This window comes from Rhincodon typus, chromosome 4, assembly GCF_021869965.1.
Source record: "Rhincodon typus isolate 14 chromosome 4, sRhiTyp1.1, whole genome shotgun sequence".
In the NCBI taxonomy this organism is placed as follows: domain Eukaryota; kingdom Metazoa; phylum Chordata; class Chondrichthyes; order Orectolobiformes; family Rhincodontidae; genus Rhincodon; species Rhincodon typus.
The window spans coordinates 91,935,965-91,955,260 of NC_063335.1; the positions used below are offsets into that span (position 1 = coordinate 91,935,965).

At 40.0% G+C, this 19,296-nt stretch overlaps 1 protein-coding gene across 1 annotated transcript in view; it reads right to left on the bottom strand.

Annotated features, from left to right (window-relative positions):
• LOC109938008 (SREBF chaperone) overlaps positions 1-19,296 on the bottom strand; it is a 100,509-nt gene that overhangs the window by 70,899 nt on the left and 10,314 nt on the right. The window contains exons 3-5 of the mRNA XM_048596167.1: positions 10,890-11,047; positions 4,189-4,409; positions 151-256 (exon numbers count right to left, since the gene is read on the bottom strand). Coding sequence (XP_048452124.1) covers positions 151-256; positions 4,189-4,409; positions 10,890-11,047 — 485 coding nt within the window. The remainder of the gene's footprint in view (positions 1-150; positions 257-4,188; positions 4,410-10,889; positions 11,048-19,296) is intronic.

Consider the following 19,296-nt stretch of genomic DNA (forward strand, 5'->3'; position numbering starts at 1 on the left):
GCAAAGTGTAAATAATGATACCATACCTTACTAGAGAAAACTGCAAGAAGGTAACTTAAATCACTTCTGCATCATTCTGGTCTGAATTTTGCAAGGAGTGGAAATTTACCAGTATGGAACCTCTCTCAGGTTTTTAAATAAAAATCTCACCTCGAGTGGTACTCCTGTAGGATGATGGTGACAGCATAGGATACCAGCCTTTTGCGATTGTGCAAGCTGACGCCACTGTGCTTTCCAGGAATTCCAAACAGCAAGTCTATACACATTAATTAAGAGTATTAATTTTGTACCTGCTGTTCAGAGGTGCAACACTTTCTAACAGAGAACATTATTACATAGTGTAATACATGGTTCTGCACTTCATTGCCCCATTAAAAAATAATTCTTTCAAAATCTCATTGACAATCTTAACTTTTTCTACTTTGCACTGTCTTGGGCTAAAGGCCTTTGACCTTTCAAGTAATTAGCTTTTTTTCTAATTTCTCCTTTTTATCCTCAACTAAAACAAACACATCAAAGAAACCTCTAGGTGCTGGTCAGTCTCCTGTCCTTCACTGTGATTGGCAGTCATATATGGAACGCAAGAGTGACAGTTAGGTTATACCCTTGTGCTGGAAGCTACCTTCACATATGTGACTTCTGTAAGGTTTACAAATGTATGAACAAGGAACAAGAGTAGGCCAGTCAGCCCTTCGAACCTGCTCTGCCTTTCAAAAAGATTATGGCTGATTTTAACCTCAACTCTACATTCCTGTATATTCCTGATAATCTTTCATCTGTTGGTAATCAAGAACTTTTCGACCACTGTCTTAAAAATATTTAAAGATTCTGCTTCTACTTTTGAGCAAGGGAATTTCAAAGACTCCCAATCCTCTGAGAGAAATGTCTTTTTTCCTATAGGACCAACACTTTTTCTTTGAATTTGATACTATCAAAGGCTTTTTTTAACGTTAATCACAGGTGGCATGAATTTTTCTTATCTGTTGTAACGTATATCTATTCTGTATTTTCTAGAATATTCCCCTCATGTTTGCCACTGCATCGCTACTGACCTATACCTTAAATTAAACTGCCTGTTCACTTTCGTAAGCTCTGCTTTCATTTCCTTCTTTAAATTAATATTCGGCTTGGACACACTTTTCTTCCCTGAACTGTGTGCAAAATTCAATCACATTATAGTTGCTGAAACCCAGGGGTGCTTTCACAAGCAGGTCAGTAATTAGTCCTATCTCATTGGTCAAAACCTGATCTAGTATAGGCTGATCTCTCATCTAGAAATTGACAATGTAAGAAACTGTGCTAAAAGCATTCAATGAATTCCTCATCTAGGTTACTTTTCCCCCACTTGATTTTTTTTCAGTCTACATGTGTTAAAATCCTCCACGATAGCCGTTGCACCCTTTTGACAACTTCCTCCATAGTCCCCTGTCCTACCACGTGGTTATTGTTTGGGAGTCTGTATCAACTTCCACAAGTGACCTCTTGCCTACGTCATTACTCATCTCTACCCAGACTGCTTCTATATCCTGGTTTCCCAAATTAAGGTGATTCTTCTGCCTCATGCTAATATCATATTTAAATAATAGAGCCACTCCTCTCTCCTTTCCCAGCTTCCCGTCCTTTCTGAACGTCACTTACCCTTCAATATTCAAGTCCCCATCTAGGTCATCCTGCAGCCACGTCTTGGTAATGGCTACCAGGTCATACACATTTCTCTCAATTTGTACTACTAGTACAAATTTTGTTTCAAATGCTACATTCATTCAAATACAATATCTTTAAGTTTGGCCTTTTATTATATTTGTAGCCTCTAGCCTTGTCTGATTAACTCTTAGATTTGTATTCTCTGCCCTTTCCTGTCATTGTCTATCATTTCCCACATTAATTCCTTCTTCTATTATAAGTTTAATTTTCTGAGTTAGTAACCAATAGATTTTCTGTGCATTGATATTTAACTTAAGTCATTTCTGTAGCTAATCAAATAAGAACAAAATACTGTGGATGCTCAAAATCTGAAACAAAAACTGAAAATGCTGGATAAACTCAGCAGGTGCCTGGCAGCATCTATGGGGACACAAATAGAGTTAATGCTTCAAGTCCATCACAAAAAGGTTGGAAATAGTGGTTTGCGTACATTTTGACAAAGGCAGAAGAGGAACCTGGGGAACAGATGGTGCACAAGACCAATAAAAAAGACAAAGGGGCTGCTAATTTGGGTGAAATAGAAGTAGGGATGTAAAACAGGTATAAATTAAGGCATAGAGGGTGAAAAGGAATCCTCTTGGCTGAGACTGAGGGAAATAACGCAAGATGATTTCTTTTAATACAGGTTTTGAGACCTCTATGTTGAAGGTTTTGTACACATTGGTAGGGTTTTAACACCAAACAGGTCAAAGGTGGCTTTCATTTTAAACTGAAGGGAATCACCCATAGCTTAGAGAGAGAGAGCTTTTTTTTTTTTAAAACGTTTTACTCGGAGTTTGGAGCAGTCCTGTGAAGTCTTCGAAATAGGGTGAGAAAGGAAGGATATAAAGTGAAAACCTTATAGTTATTTTAGCGTTAAGTGTTAGGATTAGTCCCAGACCAGAAGTGCGAGAGTAAAACCTTTAAGAGATTGCTTAAAGCTTTGTACATTTAACCAGATGTGTGATAGCTCCAGGAAGAAGCTGTTTGCAATACCAGTCTGAAAGTTTAAGTCAATCTGTCAAGGTGCTCAATACAGGGACTTTATTTTGAGTACTTTGCAAATAGTGTTTTGGGTACTGTACTATGGATAAGTTTGGGTACTGTACAAAAACAATTGTTTCTTTTCAATTTATAAAGGAGAGTTTGGGAATAAGAGAATATTCTAACTGTGTGATTAAAACCTTTGAATTTGTGCTATAAGTAGATGATTTGGTTTATTCTATTATCTCTTTATTTCTTTAGTTCATAAGCTTCAGTTTTATTGTAAATGTTTACTGTAAATTGTTCTAAAATTTACAGCATTGCATGTTTATATTTTAGAAAAATATCACTGTTACAAGAAAACAAATCTAAATATGATCCATCAAACCAGACTCCTCCGGGATCTGACTCATCTGGTAGTCAGACTCAGATCATAATGGCACCTTTACACTATACTGTTGGCACTGACTGGTGGTCTCACTGTAAAAATTAACACACAACTTGTGGGTCAAAAGTACAGTGCAACAGATGAGTAAAATACACTTCTTTGCATCTTTAAAGCAAGGTTCCTTTTGCTTGCCTGTTCATACAGATAGACATTAGAGATCCATTCAAAGCAAGATAATTTTTTGCTGGGGTCCTAAACTAAATTTTTCACTTGACCAATACGACCATAGATGAATGAATCAGTAATTTATCTAATTTTTTGGTTTTATTTTGATTTGCACAACATAGATATTGACATTTTGTGGGCACAGGCTGCAGGATGGGGAGGAAGAAGAGAATAGAAGCGGTAGAAATTGAGCAAGAAGTAGCTGTGTTATAAATGGAGTTGACAAAAGCCACCATCAATGCAAAATAGGCTTTAAGTTCTGCTGCTGAATGCTGTGGCTCAGCTAGCAATGCAGAGATACAAATATGTGCAGCATTTAAAGAGAACAGGTTACTCTAATTGGAGAAGATTGCAGACATAAGATGAAGTGATGTTATTACTGCTTGATCCAAAGGCAATACATTGTAAATGCTGGAAATCTAAAAACAAAACAGAAAATTTAGGGCGGCATGGTGGCTCACTGGTTAGTACTGGTGTCTCAGTGCCAGGGAGAAGGTTCAATTCCAACTTCGGGCGATTGTCTGTGTGGAGTCTGCACGTTCTCCCCATGTCTGTATGGGTTTCCTCCAGGTACACCGGTTTCCCCTCTCAGTTCAAAGATGTGCAGGTTAGGTGGATTGGCCATGCTAAATTGCCCTTAGTGTTCTGGGATGTACAGGTTAGGTGCGTTAGCCATGGGAACTGCAGGGTTACAGGGATAGAGTAGGGGATTGGGTCTGAGTATGAGGGTCAGCGTAGACTCGTTGGGCCAAGGGACCTGTTTCCACACTGTAGGGATTCTATTCTGTTTATTCTATTCAAAATGCTGAAAATACTCAACTAGTCAGACAGCAACTCTGGAGACACAAACAAAGTGAACATTTCAGGCCAATGATCTTTCATCAAAACTCTTCAAAAGTCCAAGCTACCTTTAAGTGAAGCAGATGTTTGGAGAGTCTTTGGCTCATATTGGTGAATAGTGCGAATGATATCTGGATCAGAGTCAAAGTGATCACGATTATTCTTCCAGAAATTGGCTGGAGAGATGAGGAGGCAGCCATGTTCAGGAAGTAGACTCCGTAACTTCTTTAAGCCAGGGAGTAGATCAGTGATTTGGAGACAGACACTTTCTAGGCCTTTGGGGCCAGTACTGTGAAATGATGAAAGAATATATGTTATGAACTAATACATAAAAATTATACTTTTCCTTAAGGCAAGAACATGCTTAGCTGTTGATGGGAATGTGTGTCATTTGAGCAAATGTTTTGTTTATACAATCACAGGATAGCATGAAAACGAAGGAGGCATTTAGCTTATCAAGACTGCACCTTTTGAAGGATAACTTTGTCAGTCCCACTCCTTCTCCATAACCCTGCAATTTTATTATACTTCAAGTATTTCTTTCTGAAAGCTTATACTGAATCTGGATTCACCATGTGTCAAACAGTGCATTTCAAAATCTAATCATTTAGTCATGGAGATCTACAGCTCAGAAAAAAGCCTTTCAGCCCATCTCATCTGTGCCAGTCAAAAACAACCAACTAACCATTCTAATCTCATATTCTAGCACTTGGCCAATAGCCTTCTACACCTTAACATCGCAAGTGCATGTTATCAGGGTTTCTATATCTACCACCCTTGCAGGCAGTGAATTTCATATTTCCATCCTCTGTGTGAAAATCCTTTTCCTCATGACTTCTCTAAACATTCTGCCCCTTATGTTAAATCTATACCCCCAGTCACTGATCTTCCCATCAACGCAAGAAGTCTCCTCCTGTCTACTCTATCTATGCCCCTCAAAATTTATACATTTCAATCACGTCCGCAGGCATTCTCCACTGCCCTAAGAAAAACAATCCCATTCCATCCAATCTCTGTTCATTACTAGAACTCTCCAGAGGTCAGACAACATCCCAGTAATCTCCTCTGCACCCTCTCCAGTACAATCACATCACTCCTTTAATGGGAGTTTCACTGAAAAACATTTTATACAGTTCCAAGGTAAGGTGTAGAGCTGGATGAACACAGCAGACCAAGCAGCATTAGAGGAGCATTGGCAGTTCCCACTATCTCTTATACTGTTCCACTTGCTCTTAAACTCTATGCCTCAGCTAATAAAGGCAAGAACACTGGATGCCTTTTTAACAACTTTATCTACCTGTCCTAATACATTAAATGGACATGCATATCAAGGTCACTCTGTGTGCTTCTCATGAGTCCTACCATTCCTCATGCATTCCTTTGCCTTATTTGTTCTGAACAAGTGCATCACCTCACATTTAACCGGACTGAATTCCATTTGCTACTGATCAGTCCATCTATACCTTCTCACTACTCACCATCCCATAAATTTTTGTATCAACTGCGAAATTAATGAACAATCCTCCCACCTTCAAGTCTAATTCATTAATATAAACCACAAACAGACCCCAACACTAATCTCCCTAGGACCCATTGGACAGTTGGACAAACACTCCTCAACCATCACCCTCTGCTTCCTATCACTCAGCCATATGAGGAATTGCCAAATTTCCTTGGAGGGTCTTACCTTTGCTATCAGTCTCTTATGCTGGACCTTATCAAAAGAATTATCGAATCCCTACAGTTTGGAAGCAGGCCCGTCAGATACTGAGTCCACACTGACGCTCGGAACAGCATTCCACCCAGAATGACTCCTCTACCCTATCTCTGTAACCCTGCATTTCCCAAGGCTAATCAACCTAGCATATGCATCTTTGCAGTGCGAGGAAACCGGAACACTTGGAGAAAACCCATGCTAACACTAGAAGAATGTGCAAACTCCACACAGACAGCCTGAGGGTGCAATCGAACCTGGGTCTCTGGTGCTGCGAGATGGTGCTAACCATGAGCCACAACACTGCCCTAAAAGCTTTGCTGAAGTCCAAGTAGATTACGTCGAATGCACTGCCTTCATCTAGCTACCTGGACACCTCTTCGCAAAATTCAATCAAGGTCAGATATGACCTCCCCTTAATAAAAACTATGCAGAATGTTCTTGATTAATTCCTGCCTCTTCAAATGCAGATTAATTCTGTCTCACAGAATTACTTTCAATAGTTACCCCACCAGAGGTTAAACTGCCTGGCTGGCCAGTAGTTTCTTGGTTCATCCCTTGCTCCCTTCTTGAATGATGGTATCACATTCACTGCCCTTCAGTCCTCGCGCACTTACAAATTTTTGTAAGTGTCCTATTTTCTCCTTTCCTTACTCAATAACCTGGGACATAATTAGTCTACCTCTGGAGATTTACCTACTTTTAAGCTGCTAGACCACTGAACTTCCTCAGTCTATGCTAACTTTTTTAAACTGTATCTCAGACTTTCTACTCTATTTCTATATCCATATCGTCCCTCCCACTAGTGAACACGAACACAACATATTTTTAGGATGCTACCTCGATTTTCTGACTCCATGTACAAATTACCACTGTGGCCCCACCTTTCCCTTGTTATCCTTTTACCCTTAAAATTCACCTGAAAAACAATTTTAGGATTTTTCTTTGTTTTACCTATCAGTGTCCTGTCACATCCCCTTTTAGCTTTCGTAATCTCCCAAAGAAGTACCCTTTTATGCATTCTATACTCCTCTAGGATTTCTGCTGTTTGAGCACTTGGTATCTGCCATAAACCTCATTTTTTCTCTTGATCCAATTCTGTATAATCCAAAGCAGTCCAAGGTGGCAGCAAAAGTAGGCAGCCAAGGTCTCCCAGCATCTGCAGGGATGTTGAGCACGGGGAAATTACAGCCAGCATGGGGACAGTGAGCCCACTGAGATACAGGAACCCAGTGTGGAGGAGATCAAGCCCTTGTGGGGATTGCGAGGCCAGCATGGCTAAGCAATTAAGGAGGACTGTAATGTTGAACTTTTAACTTTATCTTTATTTCCTACTTTGTACCTAAGATTTTGTGCCTAGGTACTTTTGGTACCCAAGATGGCACCAGTAATTGCAACTTTGTAAATTTTTCACTGTACTCCTGTATCCCTAAACTTGTGTACAGGTGACAATAAAATCTAATTCAGTTCTAAATCTGAGTGCATATCTCTTGAAATCGAGGGTTCACAGGATTTGTCAGTCCCACTCTTTATATTTATTGGAACAAGTTGGGCCTGTACTCTTCATATTTCCTTCTTGAATACATCACACTTTTCTGAGACAGATTTATCTGAAATACCTGCTCCTAGTCCACTCTAGTCAAATCATATCTGATCTTATTAATATCAACCTTCCTCCAGTTTAGAACTTTGATTTCAGGCCCATTCTTGTTGTTTTCCATAACAATCTTGAATCCAACAGAGCTATGATCGTTGACTGCACAATACTGCCCAATTGCTTTTCTTTCTTTATTCATTCACAGGACGAGGGTGTCACTGGCTAGGCCAGCATTTATTGCCCCTCCCTGGTTGACCAGAGGGCAGTCACAAGTCAACCGCATTGCTGTGGATCTGGAGTCACATGTAGGCCAGTCTAGGTAAGGATGGCAGATTTCCTTCCCTAAAGGACATTAGTGCTACATCAACCAATTGCACAGGTTCATTGCCCAAGATTGAGTCCGAGAATGCCCCCTCTCTTTCATAGGGCCCTCTGCATACTGGCTCAAAAAGGTCTCCTGGATTTTTAAAAACTTATTTACTCATGGGATGTGGACATCACTAGCTTGCCAGCACTTATCTCCCATTCCTAGTTGCCCTTAGACGGCGATGATGAGTTGCCTTCTTTAACCGCGTCCACATGCTGTAAGTTGATCCACAATGCCATTACAGAAGGAATTCCAGGATTTTGACCCAGCAACAGCAACATATTTCCAAGTCAGGATGGTGAGTGGCTTGGAGGTAAACTTGCAGCCTGTGGCGTTCCCACTTAAGTGTTGCCCTTGTCCTTCAAAATGGAAATGGTGGTGGGTCTAAGAATCTTTGTCGAATTTCTGCAGTGCATCTTGTAGATGATATACACTACTGTTACCGAGTGTCAATGGAGGAGGGAGTCGATGCTTGTAGCCATGATGGCAACCAAGCCGGCTGCTTTAACCTGCATGATGTCAAGCTTCTTGAATATTGTTGGAGCTGCATCAATCCAGGCAAGTAGGAAGTATTTCCATCAAATTCCTGACTTGTACCTAGATGGTAGATGAGCTATGAATAGTTAGGAGGTGAGATAATTGCTGTAGTATTCCTAGCCTCTGACTAGCTCTTGTAGCCACTGTGTTTACGTGGCACGTTCAGGTGAGTTTTTGGTCAATGATGACTCCCGGAATGTTGATCTTGGGGGATACAGTAATGGTAACACCACTGAATGTTAAGGAGCCACGATTAAATAGTCTTTAAATGGATATGGTCATTGCCTGGTATTTGTGTGAAGACGACCTTATGAAGAAGAGAAGGTCAATAATGAAGCAGCTGGTTCAGCCTAGGACAGTGGCCTGAGGAACTCCTGCAGACACATCCTGAGCGGAGATGACTGTCCTCCAACAAATGCAACCATCATGTACAATGCATGGATGCATTTCATGAATTTTGTTCCCTCTGAATCTTTAACACTATGGCTACCCTAGTTAGTGCTGGAGAGGTTTAAATCCTTTACAATCACTAACATATTAGTTTTACACTGCCCGGAAATTTTCCTACATATCTGTACTTCTATTTTTCTTGTTGCATGAAGAAACCTTTGATTCGTGTTGACTCCATTCTTTTCCTAATCTACTTACATTGGTGCCATTTCAGTATTAATCCTTCAACACTGGAGAAACATTCCATTTAAGCTCTTCACAATTTTAAGTATGTTTATCAAATCTGCTTTTAGCTTTTTGTTCTCTAAAAAGAACAATTCCAGTTTTTACTAAAAAACTCTACTAGAGTATCATAGCCAGAATACTATTAAGAACAATATTAAATCTTCTTAGTTTCTCGTTCTCATCTATCAGAAATAGTCAGCACTCAGTTGGAAGATTAATATATGAAATTTCTCTAAATATGACTAGCTTCATGTTGTTTGGATTGCCTATAGGTATGAAATTAAGCAAACATTTATCCAAATGTAATTTGCTTGATGCTTTACTTGCCCTAAAACAGTGTGGAATCTGCTTTAAGCTGTAACTTAAAAATACAATAGCCATCAACCATTCATTTCAGTTTCTCCTTGGGTGGTTTCAGAGACATTTTCTTATGAAAAGTATCATCCAGCAGAAATGTGATTGACCTATGCTCTCATGAACATGTGGTCCAAAGAGCTAAAAATATTTTTTACTTTAGTTTTTCAATTGTGGGAAAGCACACTTACAGAAAGATGACCTAATTACTCTTCAAGACTCCTATCGACTAGCCTTGCAAAAATTTTTTGCTATACAAATCCACCAAAGTGATAATGGTTATTGACTCATACTTGGTTCCTCCAAATAAAGTCCAAACTCTCTCCAACTATCTAACTTTCTTTATTTTTCCTCTCTTCTTAGTTTAGTCCCGCCACCAAAACATGATGATCATAAGGAACTGTGTTTTAAGTTACACTTGGAGACAGATTTGTGAACTTTATTTCATTGCATTATTTATCCAAAAATACTGCCTCAAGTTCAGTATCTGTGCCAGCAGGTCTTCAACTGTCAAATCTGCCTCTTGTAGTTTCAGAGATTCTTCCTCCACTGCATGGTTATTTTCTGACAAGAGTTACTTCTGGACTCACTATTAGCATGTGAACTATGCTTCCTTACTATCCACTCCTTCACCTCACTTTGTCAGTCTGTGTGCCTTGTTTTTGGGTTAGGATTCAAATCAAGGTTCAAACTTCTCAGGAACTCTTAGTGCATATCGCAAAACAGTCTGTGTCCCTCTGAAATATATATCACACTAACATCCACTCTGGGAGACTGGCCTGAAGAAGAGACAGTCCTGTCATGTGTGTCATAATAACTTAGTATCACTATACAGCCACGATCTACTCTCGGTCATTCCTCACAAAACAGATGAGCTTACGAGGTGCAAAGTATTACATGTACCTCTCTCAACCATTTAGAGTCCAAGAAACAGAGTTAATACTTTGATCCAATAGGACTCCTCCTCACAAAATATAGTATTTTCTTTTTATCCAATTTGATCCGTTGCTCTGCATTACCTGATATCAGTTTTAATGGTGTAAGAAGCACTGTACTGGGCCCAGAACTTCGAGGGCAAGAAAGAAAAATCATCTAGACATTCTTCACAATTACTAAATCAACAACAGCAGTTGATATATATCTGGTGAGGATATGATCAGACATTATAGTTATACTTTATGTAGTCAAAATCTGCAGCACTTGGGCACAATGCAGAATACAACTAATGTCCAAAAACTGAGGACATTATGTTAACATCTTGTTGAAAAAATTAGTAAAACAGGTATAAATAGAGTACTCACAAAAATTTGCCCCATTTACTTTTCTTGCTCATTTTATTATTTTCCTTCTTTCCCGCATGAATTTGATTACGCAACAACTTAATGCTACAACAAAACTAACCTGGATCACAGCCACAATTAAGATATTGGCCGGAGTTTCTCTCATTACATATCGAAGAAACATGAGCCATAAGCTTTAAAATTCTATACTTTGTGACAGTATAAATAGTTAAATCCTTTCCTACCTGTCTTGAAAGACGTGATTTCTTATTTCTTCCACCAGCTGAAAAACTTTCGACAGAGGGGCACGGAATATATCTACACCAATTAGGTTTTTGTTCCAAGGGGACACAATAGCTTTTACAAATATCTGTTGGATGTATGCAACTGGAGGTCCAACATACTAGAAAGAAAAAAAGACGAATTCATGCAATTCTTGAGAACTAATTGAATAAAACTGGACCAAAGAATAGAAATGTTGTTGTACATAAAACAGTTAAGACACACTTATTTCCAACACTGATTCGATACTAAGTACATCTTCAGGGGCTTGGGACTCAGAATTATGAAAAGATTCAAGTTAATGAGTTAGTTTCTTGGAAAATGTTTGAGCAGTTTAGTGATCTGCATTTTCAAAGTAATCTGGGTCTTAAAAGATGGGAATTAGGTGGTTATAGAATGTTGTGATCACAGACCTAGAAGAACAAACATGATTCATGTCATATTGATTATAAGTTAACCTACCTATAATTTGAAGTACATCAAATAATTTGATTTAAACACAAACTTTAATTTACATAGGAGTGCCAGTTCAAGCCACGAGCTGCCACAACTAGAGAGAGAATTGTGATCCTGGACAACCACATCTGAAATGTGCTCAACGCAAGGATGTTCAACTCAGTACTTTTTTTGCACTCAGTATTAAGTGAGTTTAAGGTGCAAACATCTCTAGACATCAATCGGGGTGTGAATAGTTATCCACATGCTTTGATTCGGAGGATGTTCAAATTTATTAAGTTTACAAGCAATACAAGTATGGTTAATGATCATGACAGGAGGGTGAAACCGTAAGCCGGAAGGAAGACCTCAAGTTAATGTAAGAAAGGCCTTCGTTTTGACAGAAGCCAGCAGAAATGAGGTTCTCGCCGTGTGTGGATGAGGGCAAAATCTGAAAAGTGGACGACACTGTGGTTGGCTTTTTTAAGGTGCCACACTTTACAATGTCACTGATCATAACTCTCAATTTTCATGATGTCTTAGAAACCAACATTTGTTGTTTTCCCCAAATCTTTACCTGCCTTGCTTCTTAAACCATCATGTATTTTGTCTCCCTTTTCCTCTATTACCCTGAATTTTACCAGTCACTGACAGATGTTTAGCTTCTCTCAAGTACATGCCCAAGGAATTATCATCATCCCTTAGTGAGCACCTCCAAAAGTTATTGAGTATGTCTTCCTCAAAACTCCCTCATTACTTGTGTTATCCTCATCATATGGCTCAGAAACAACATCTCTGTTGTCTGTAATTTATTTTCCAATTTGTTTAGATTCCAACTTTGGCACCCATGGTAATGATCATATGTAGCATTTAATAATCTCATTCTGCTTTCCAAACAGTTGTTCCTATTTCTGTGAAGGTTTGTTTTTACAAAGTGTCTATGTTCCCTGATGTTTTGATCACTTTTCTAGATGTATTGGGTTACCACGATAGTAAGAAAATGATTCTACACACTATGTTCTTTCCTCAATTCCATCATTATCATCAATTGAAATACAATCTTTTAATATGTACTGTTTTGCTGCAGATGATAATTTATATTTTTTAATTTGTTATCTTTCAGGTCACCATGAAGGCCATGCTTTCTCAGTTTTGCCCCTCAGATTAAATTTGCTACCAGTCATCTCTCTCTAATAAAAGAGCAGCCTATTGCCCTTCGGAACTATGACAATCTTAACTTCCACTACACTTTGTAGATTTTCCTATTTACCATAATTAATTTGTCACCCACATAACTTCAAATTATTTATACTTCGCTTACTAAAATGCTTGCTAACTCCAACAAATGTCTTAAATTCATTCCATTGCAAAGACTAAAAAAATCTGGATACAGAACACAACTTTTTGGACTGCTCTGTTTGTAAAGACCATTCCTTTAAACTTTAAAAAAACTGCAGACTGAAATGAGACAGGTCTTTCAAACCAGGGTTGAACGGGTACCAAGTATGTTCTGGAACCAAGTAACCTTACATAGATGATTTGGAGTTGGGGAATAAGTGTGGTGTGTCAAAATTTGCAGATGACACTAAGGTGAGTGGTAGAGCAAAGTGTGCAGAAGACACTATAAAGTCTGCAGAGGGATATAGATAGTCTCAGTGAGTGGGCAAAGGTCTGGCAGATGGAGTACAATGTTGATAAGTGTGAGGTCATCCCATTTTGGTAGGAATAACAGCAAAATGGACTATGTTTTAAATGGTAAAAAACTGCAGCACGCTGCTGTGCAGAGGGACTTGGGTGACCTTGTGCATGAATCGCTAAAAGTAAGATTGCAGGTGCAGCAGGTAATTAAAAACGCAAATGGAATTTTGTCTACCACTGCTAGAGGGATGGAGTTTAAAAACAGGGAGGCTATGCTGCAGCTGTATAGGGTCCTGGTGAGGCCACAGCTGGAGTACTGTGTGCAGTTTTGGTCTGCTTACTTGAGAAGAGATGTAATAGCACTGGAGGGGGTGCAGAGGAGATTCACTCGGTTGATTCCAGAGTTGAGAGGGTTGGAGTTGAGGGAGGAGAGACTGAGTAGGCTGGGATTATACTCATTGGAATTCAGAAGAATGAGGGGAGATCTTATAGAAACATAAGCTTATGAAGGGAATAGATAAGGTGGAGGCAGGGAGGTTGTTTCCGCTAGCAGGTGAAACTAGGACTAGAGGGCATCGCCTGAAAATAAAGGGAAGCAGATGTAGGACTGAGGTCAGGAAGAACTTCTTCACCCAAAGGGTTGTGAATCTGTGGAATTCCATGCCCGGTGAAGCGGTTGAAGCTACCTCGCTGAATGTTTTTAAGGCAAGACTAGATAAATTTTTGAACAGTAAAGGAATTAAGGGTTATGGTGAGTGGGTGGGTAAGTGGAGCCGAGTCTCAAAAAGATCAGCCATGATCTTATTAATTGGCAGGGCAGGCTCAAGGGGCCAGATGGCCTACTCCTGCTCCTAGTTCTTATGTTCTTATGACATGCACTGCCATTGAAACATGTAAACAACTATTTAAACAAATAGTAATTGAAGTTTAACTGGAGGTGATTTGGAGCTGAGGGGTATACAGATGTAGCCTGTATGGTAACAAGGATCAATCTATGGACTAGTGACAGTTATCAATGACAGAGACCTTTTGCTTGTTAACAACTGTGATTGGTTCTCATGTGGTTGAGCAGCTTGAAGCTGAAAATAGGTTGGAGAGCAAGAACAGAGAGAGAGCGAACAAAAGACAGACAGAGAGACAGCGAGAGAAAGAAGTACCGTTCACAGATCTTCTCACAAGTCAGAAGCTGGTCTGTTCTCAGCAGACCAAAATTCAGTTCAAACCTGAAGAAAACTGGTTACCTTTCATGCAGCAATTGCTGTAAGCTGTGATCTTTAAATTGATATATCAGAGACATTTTCCAAGTAAATGAACCACTCTGCAATTCTTGCAAACCAGTGGAAGCACCCAGAGAAAGAATTTGAACAAGGGATCTGGCTAACCAATGAAGGACCAATTTAACATTTGAACCAGCAAGCAAAGACCATTGATCTGTCTTGCAAGTTTTTCTGCCTCTGCCAGTAATCTACTTTCTCTATTTGTGTGTGTCAAGGGTAGGATATAAGGGGATTAGAGTTTTAGTTAGTAGTGTTCCAAGCCAATGGTTTTTTTTAATCTATTTACCTGTAGCTATAGTCTAATTACCTGTAATAAGTAGCAATTCTTGTTCAGTACAGAATCCTGATCTGTGCTTCCTATCAACCTGGATCTGAAATTCAGGTAAATTGTAAAACTCTGTGTACTTTTTAAAACAACTTTTGTGATGACTCCAGAAGTAGTGGAGCTTGATTACCAGTATACTTAGAAAGAACAATACAGCACAGGAACAGGCCCTTTGGCCCTCCAAGCCTGCGCTGATACATTTTGCCCTTCCATACTGAAACTGTCTTCATTTACAGGATCCTCTACTCCCTTCCTTTTTTCCCAGTGCTTCTTGAATGCTGCTATTGTGTCTGCTTCCACCACCTCCTCTGGCAGCACGTTCCAGGCACTCACCACCCTTTCTGCCTCACACATCTCATTTAAATGCTCCACCCCCATCTGGAACCTGTGCCCGCTAGTAATTGACCCCTCAACACTGGGAAAAAGCTTCATACTTTCCACTCTATCAGTGCCATTCACAACCTTGTAAACTTCTATCAGATCATCCCTCAACCTCCTGCATAGCAATAAAAACAAACCAGTCTATCCAACCTTTCTTCATAGCTAAAATCCCCATACCAAGCAACATCCTGGTAAACCTTTTTTGTACCCTCTCCAAAGCATCTATATCCTTCTGGTAGTGTGGTGACCAGAACTGTACACAACTTTTTTTGTATTCATTCCCTTCTGTTTACTCCCTACCCCACCCACCTCCCTGTTTTCTGCATATAAACTGACATTTTCCCAGTCACCATCAGTTCTGAGGAAGGGTCACCAGACCCAAAACATTAACTCTGTTTTCTCCTTCACAGATGCTGCCAGACCTGCTGAGCTTTTCCAGCAACTTTTTGTTCCTGATTTACAGCATCCGCAGCTCTTTCAGTTTTTGTTTCAATTAAATACATACTTTTGTATCTTCCTTTGTGAAAGCAGAACTAATAACATCCCAAAAATGTTGGTGAACAGGGTCTAGTCAGAGAGAGGAAGTGAAATAAACTGGGATGAGTAGGGAAATGGTGTTGGGGAAACTGATGGGATGTAAAGCCAATATATCCCCAGAACTCGATAATCTACATCCATGAATGCTCAAGAAAGTGTACCTAATGGATACTTTAGTGGTTATCTTTCAAGATTCTACTGACTTGGGAAGTTTCTATGACTATTTAAAAAGAAGCAGAGAGAAAATAGAGAATTATAGACTGGTTAACCTGATATTGATAGAGCCCATTATCAAAGATTTAATAGCAGAGCACTTAGAAAACAATGACAGGATTAGACAGAATCAGCATGGACGCACAAAAGGGAAATCATGCTTAAAAAATCTACTGGAATTTTGAGAGAATGTAACAAGTAGAGATGAAAAGGGGAAGCCAGCGGATGTGTTCAACTCGGACTTCCAGAAGGTTTTCAATAAGGTTCAACATAAGAGATGAACTTGCAAAATTAAAGCGCATTGGTTTGGGATAGTTACTGACATGGATAGAAAAATGGTTGGAGGCAGAAAAGAGTAGGAATAAATGGGTCTTTTACTGAGTGTCAGGCAGTGATCAGTGGGATATTACAGGGATCAGTGCTTGGACCCCAACATTTCACAATATTTATAAATGATTTAGATGAGGGAACTAAATGTAATATTTCCAAATGTGCAGTTGACACAAGGTGAGCTATGAGGAGGATGCAGAGATGCTTCAGTGTGGTTTGAACAAGTTGAGTGAGTGAGCAAACGGAAGGCAGATGAAGTATAATGTAGACAAATGTGAGATTAAGTGGCAATAGATTGGGAAAATGGGAGACGCAACAAGACCTAGATGGTCCTCGAACACCAGTCACTTTAAGTAAACATGAAGATGCAGCAAGAGGTGAAGGAGGCATATGGCAAGTAGGCTTTAATGGCCACAGGATCTCAGTGATGTCATGTTGCAATTGTACAGGGTCTTGCTGAGACCACACCTGGAGTATTGTGTGCAGTTTTGGTCTCCTTATCTGAGGAAGGGTGTTCTGGCTATCGAAGGAATGCAGCAAAAGTTGAACAGACTGATTCCTGGGATGGCAGGACTGACATACGAAGAGAGACTGGATCAGTTAGGATTATATTCACTGGAGTTCAGAAGAATTAGAGGAGGATTGTACAGGAACCTATAAAATTCTAACAGGAACAGACAGGGTAAGCACAGGAAGGATATTCCTGATGACTGGAGAGTCCAGAACCAGTGGCCACAGTTTAAGGATACATGGTAAGTGACTTAGGACTGAGATAAGGAGAGATATTTTTGCACCCAGACTGATGAGCCTGTGGAATTCTCTGCACCAGTAAACAGTTGAAGCCAAATTGCTGAATGTTTTCAGGAAGGAACTAGATATAGTTTTAGGGCTAAAGGGATCAAGGTTATAGAGAGAAAGTGGAGGAGGGTATTTAGGTGGATGATCAGGCAATGATCACATTGAATGGCAGAGAAGACTCGAAGGGCCAAATAGAAAATAAGAGTAGGAATAAGCTAGGTTTCTAAGTAGCAATTAATTTGCACATAACAACTGTAGCTCCTACAAATAAGCATTTTGCAGAGTGAGGAATAAATATTAGCCACAGCACTGGAGATAACTCTGCACCTCTTGAAAATATTAACAATTATCAACTTCTCCAGAGACCCAGAATTTCCATAAATTCATTTCTGATGATCTCTTTAAATGGTGTTGGTGGCAATGAGGAGGATTTGAGGGGAGTTCCATTATGTTGCTTAATATATGCGCAATAGGTCAATATTTAGGAACGGGAATTAACCAGAGCAGCAAAAATAAACATGGCTGGTATTAAGTCAGCATTAGACACTAAATCCACATACTCTGCAACCTTCCTGTATAAGCCTCAAAAATCTGCACTAACAGCTTCCACATATTCAAGAAAAACTGCACCACAGGGGGAGGCGATGGCCTAGTGGTACTATCGCTGGACTGTTAATTAAGGGACCCACACATCTAGGGACACATGTTCAAATCCAGCCATGATGGATGGTGGAATTTGAATTCAAAAATCTGGAATTAAAAATCTAATGATGAACATGAATCCATCGTCAATTGTCAGAAAAACCCATTTGGTTCACTAATGTCCTTTAGGGAAAGAAACTGCCATCCTTACCTGGTCTGGCCTACATGCGAACCCAGACCGAGGGATGGGCAATAAATGCTTCCTAGCCAGCGGCGCCCTCATTCCGTTAATGAATAAAGGAAAAGGAAGTAGGCAGAAGTGATATAGGTGCCATGTCTTCATTAAAATTATATCCACAGCACCAAATCTAATGGCAATAACAACCACATTTTGTAGCTGTTGAGTTAGTACAATTGAAAGCTGAAGGGGAAAAGAAAAAAAGGGCATTTTAGCTAGAAATCATGAAACTCAAAGCATCTGCAGAAGTGTGATGCTGACAGCAAGAGAGTCAGAGGAACAGGGATTGCAGAACGAATCATCCCCAACCCTGAGTATATCCTTTCAATTAGAAGGTCAAACCTTTTAAAGATAGCAGTACAATAGTACACAGTTGATGAGGGGGTATGGTCCTGGGAGCTCTCAACACTAACTTTGGACCACATGAGGTTCTGAAATAGTAAATCAAACATTGGCATGGAAGCCTCCTGCTGCTACCACTTATCACTCTCTCTCAGCATATGAAACTATTCTTCCATGCTAAATATCACTTAGAAAAACTAATGAACAGCTGCAGTACTGAATGATAAATTTGGTGGGAGCCTGACATCTTCAAGAATGCTTTGATAGTGCTACTACTGGCGAAGCTTGTAGACTCCTGAAGGACATATCCGCCATACTGAGTTTGCAGCAGACGATGAGAAAATAAATAACACAAGGGAAAAACAGACAGTCCTTAGAAACTTGAGAAATATTTATTTTTACATGTCTGTAACAGTGCATAATTTATATTTAGGCAGTGTCTGATGACACTCACAAGTGCATACAACTAAGCAAATGTGCTAATCTGGAAACATGTGTGTGCACAATTTCAGACCTATGTCATCAAATAAAATCTGGATGTCGTTGTATGCAAGAGCTGCACTGTATATGCAGAAAATGAGGACCAGAGCCCGTTCCCTCTCCCCACCCTACCCAAAGCCCTCTCACTCACAGGGCCCATCCTTGAACGTCCCCTAACCCATCCCCACATCCCATCTCTCCGGGACCTATTCCCACCAACCGCTCTCCAGCTACACATCCAATTCACAGCCACATCTTGTTTAAACCCAAACCCACTTACGTGTAGGTGTGCAAATTTAAATGGTGCATAGTGTGCATACACCGGTGTCAGTAAATGCAGCCACTTAGTATACTGTGCTAATATAATCATTTGTTCAACATGTCTTAATGTGATACATTAATGAGCAGCACGGTGGCTCAGTGGTTAGCACTGCTGCCTCACAGCGCCAGGGACCTTGGTTCAATTCCACCACCGGGCGACTGTCTGAGTGGGAGTTTGCACTTTCTCCCCGTGTCTGAGTGGGTTTCCTCCGGGTGCTCTGGTTTCCTCCCACAGTCCAAAGATGTGCAGGCTAGGTGGATTGGCCATGCTGAATCGCATGTAGTATTCAGGAATGTGTAGATTAGGTAGGTTATAGGGGGATGGGTCTGGGTGGGATGCTCCAAGGGTCGGTGTGGACTTGTTGGGCCGAAGGGCCTGTTTCCACACTGTAGGGATTCTATGATCTATGACC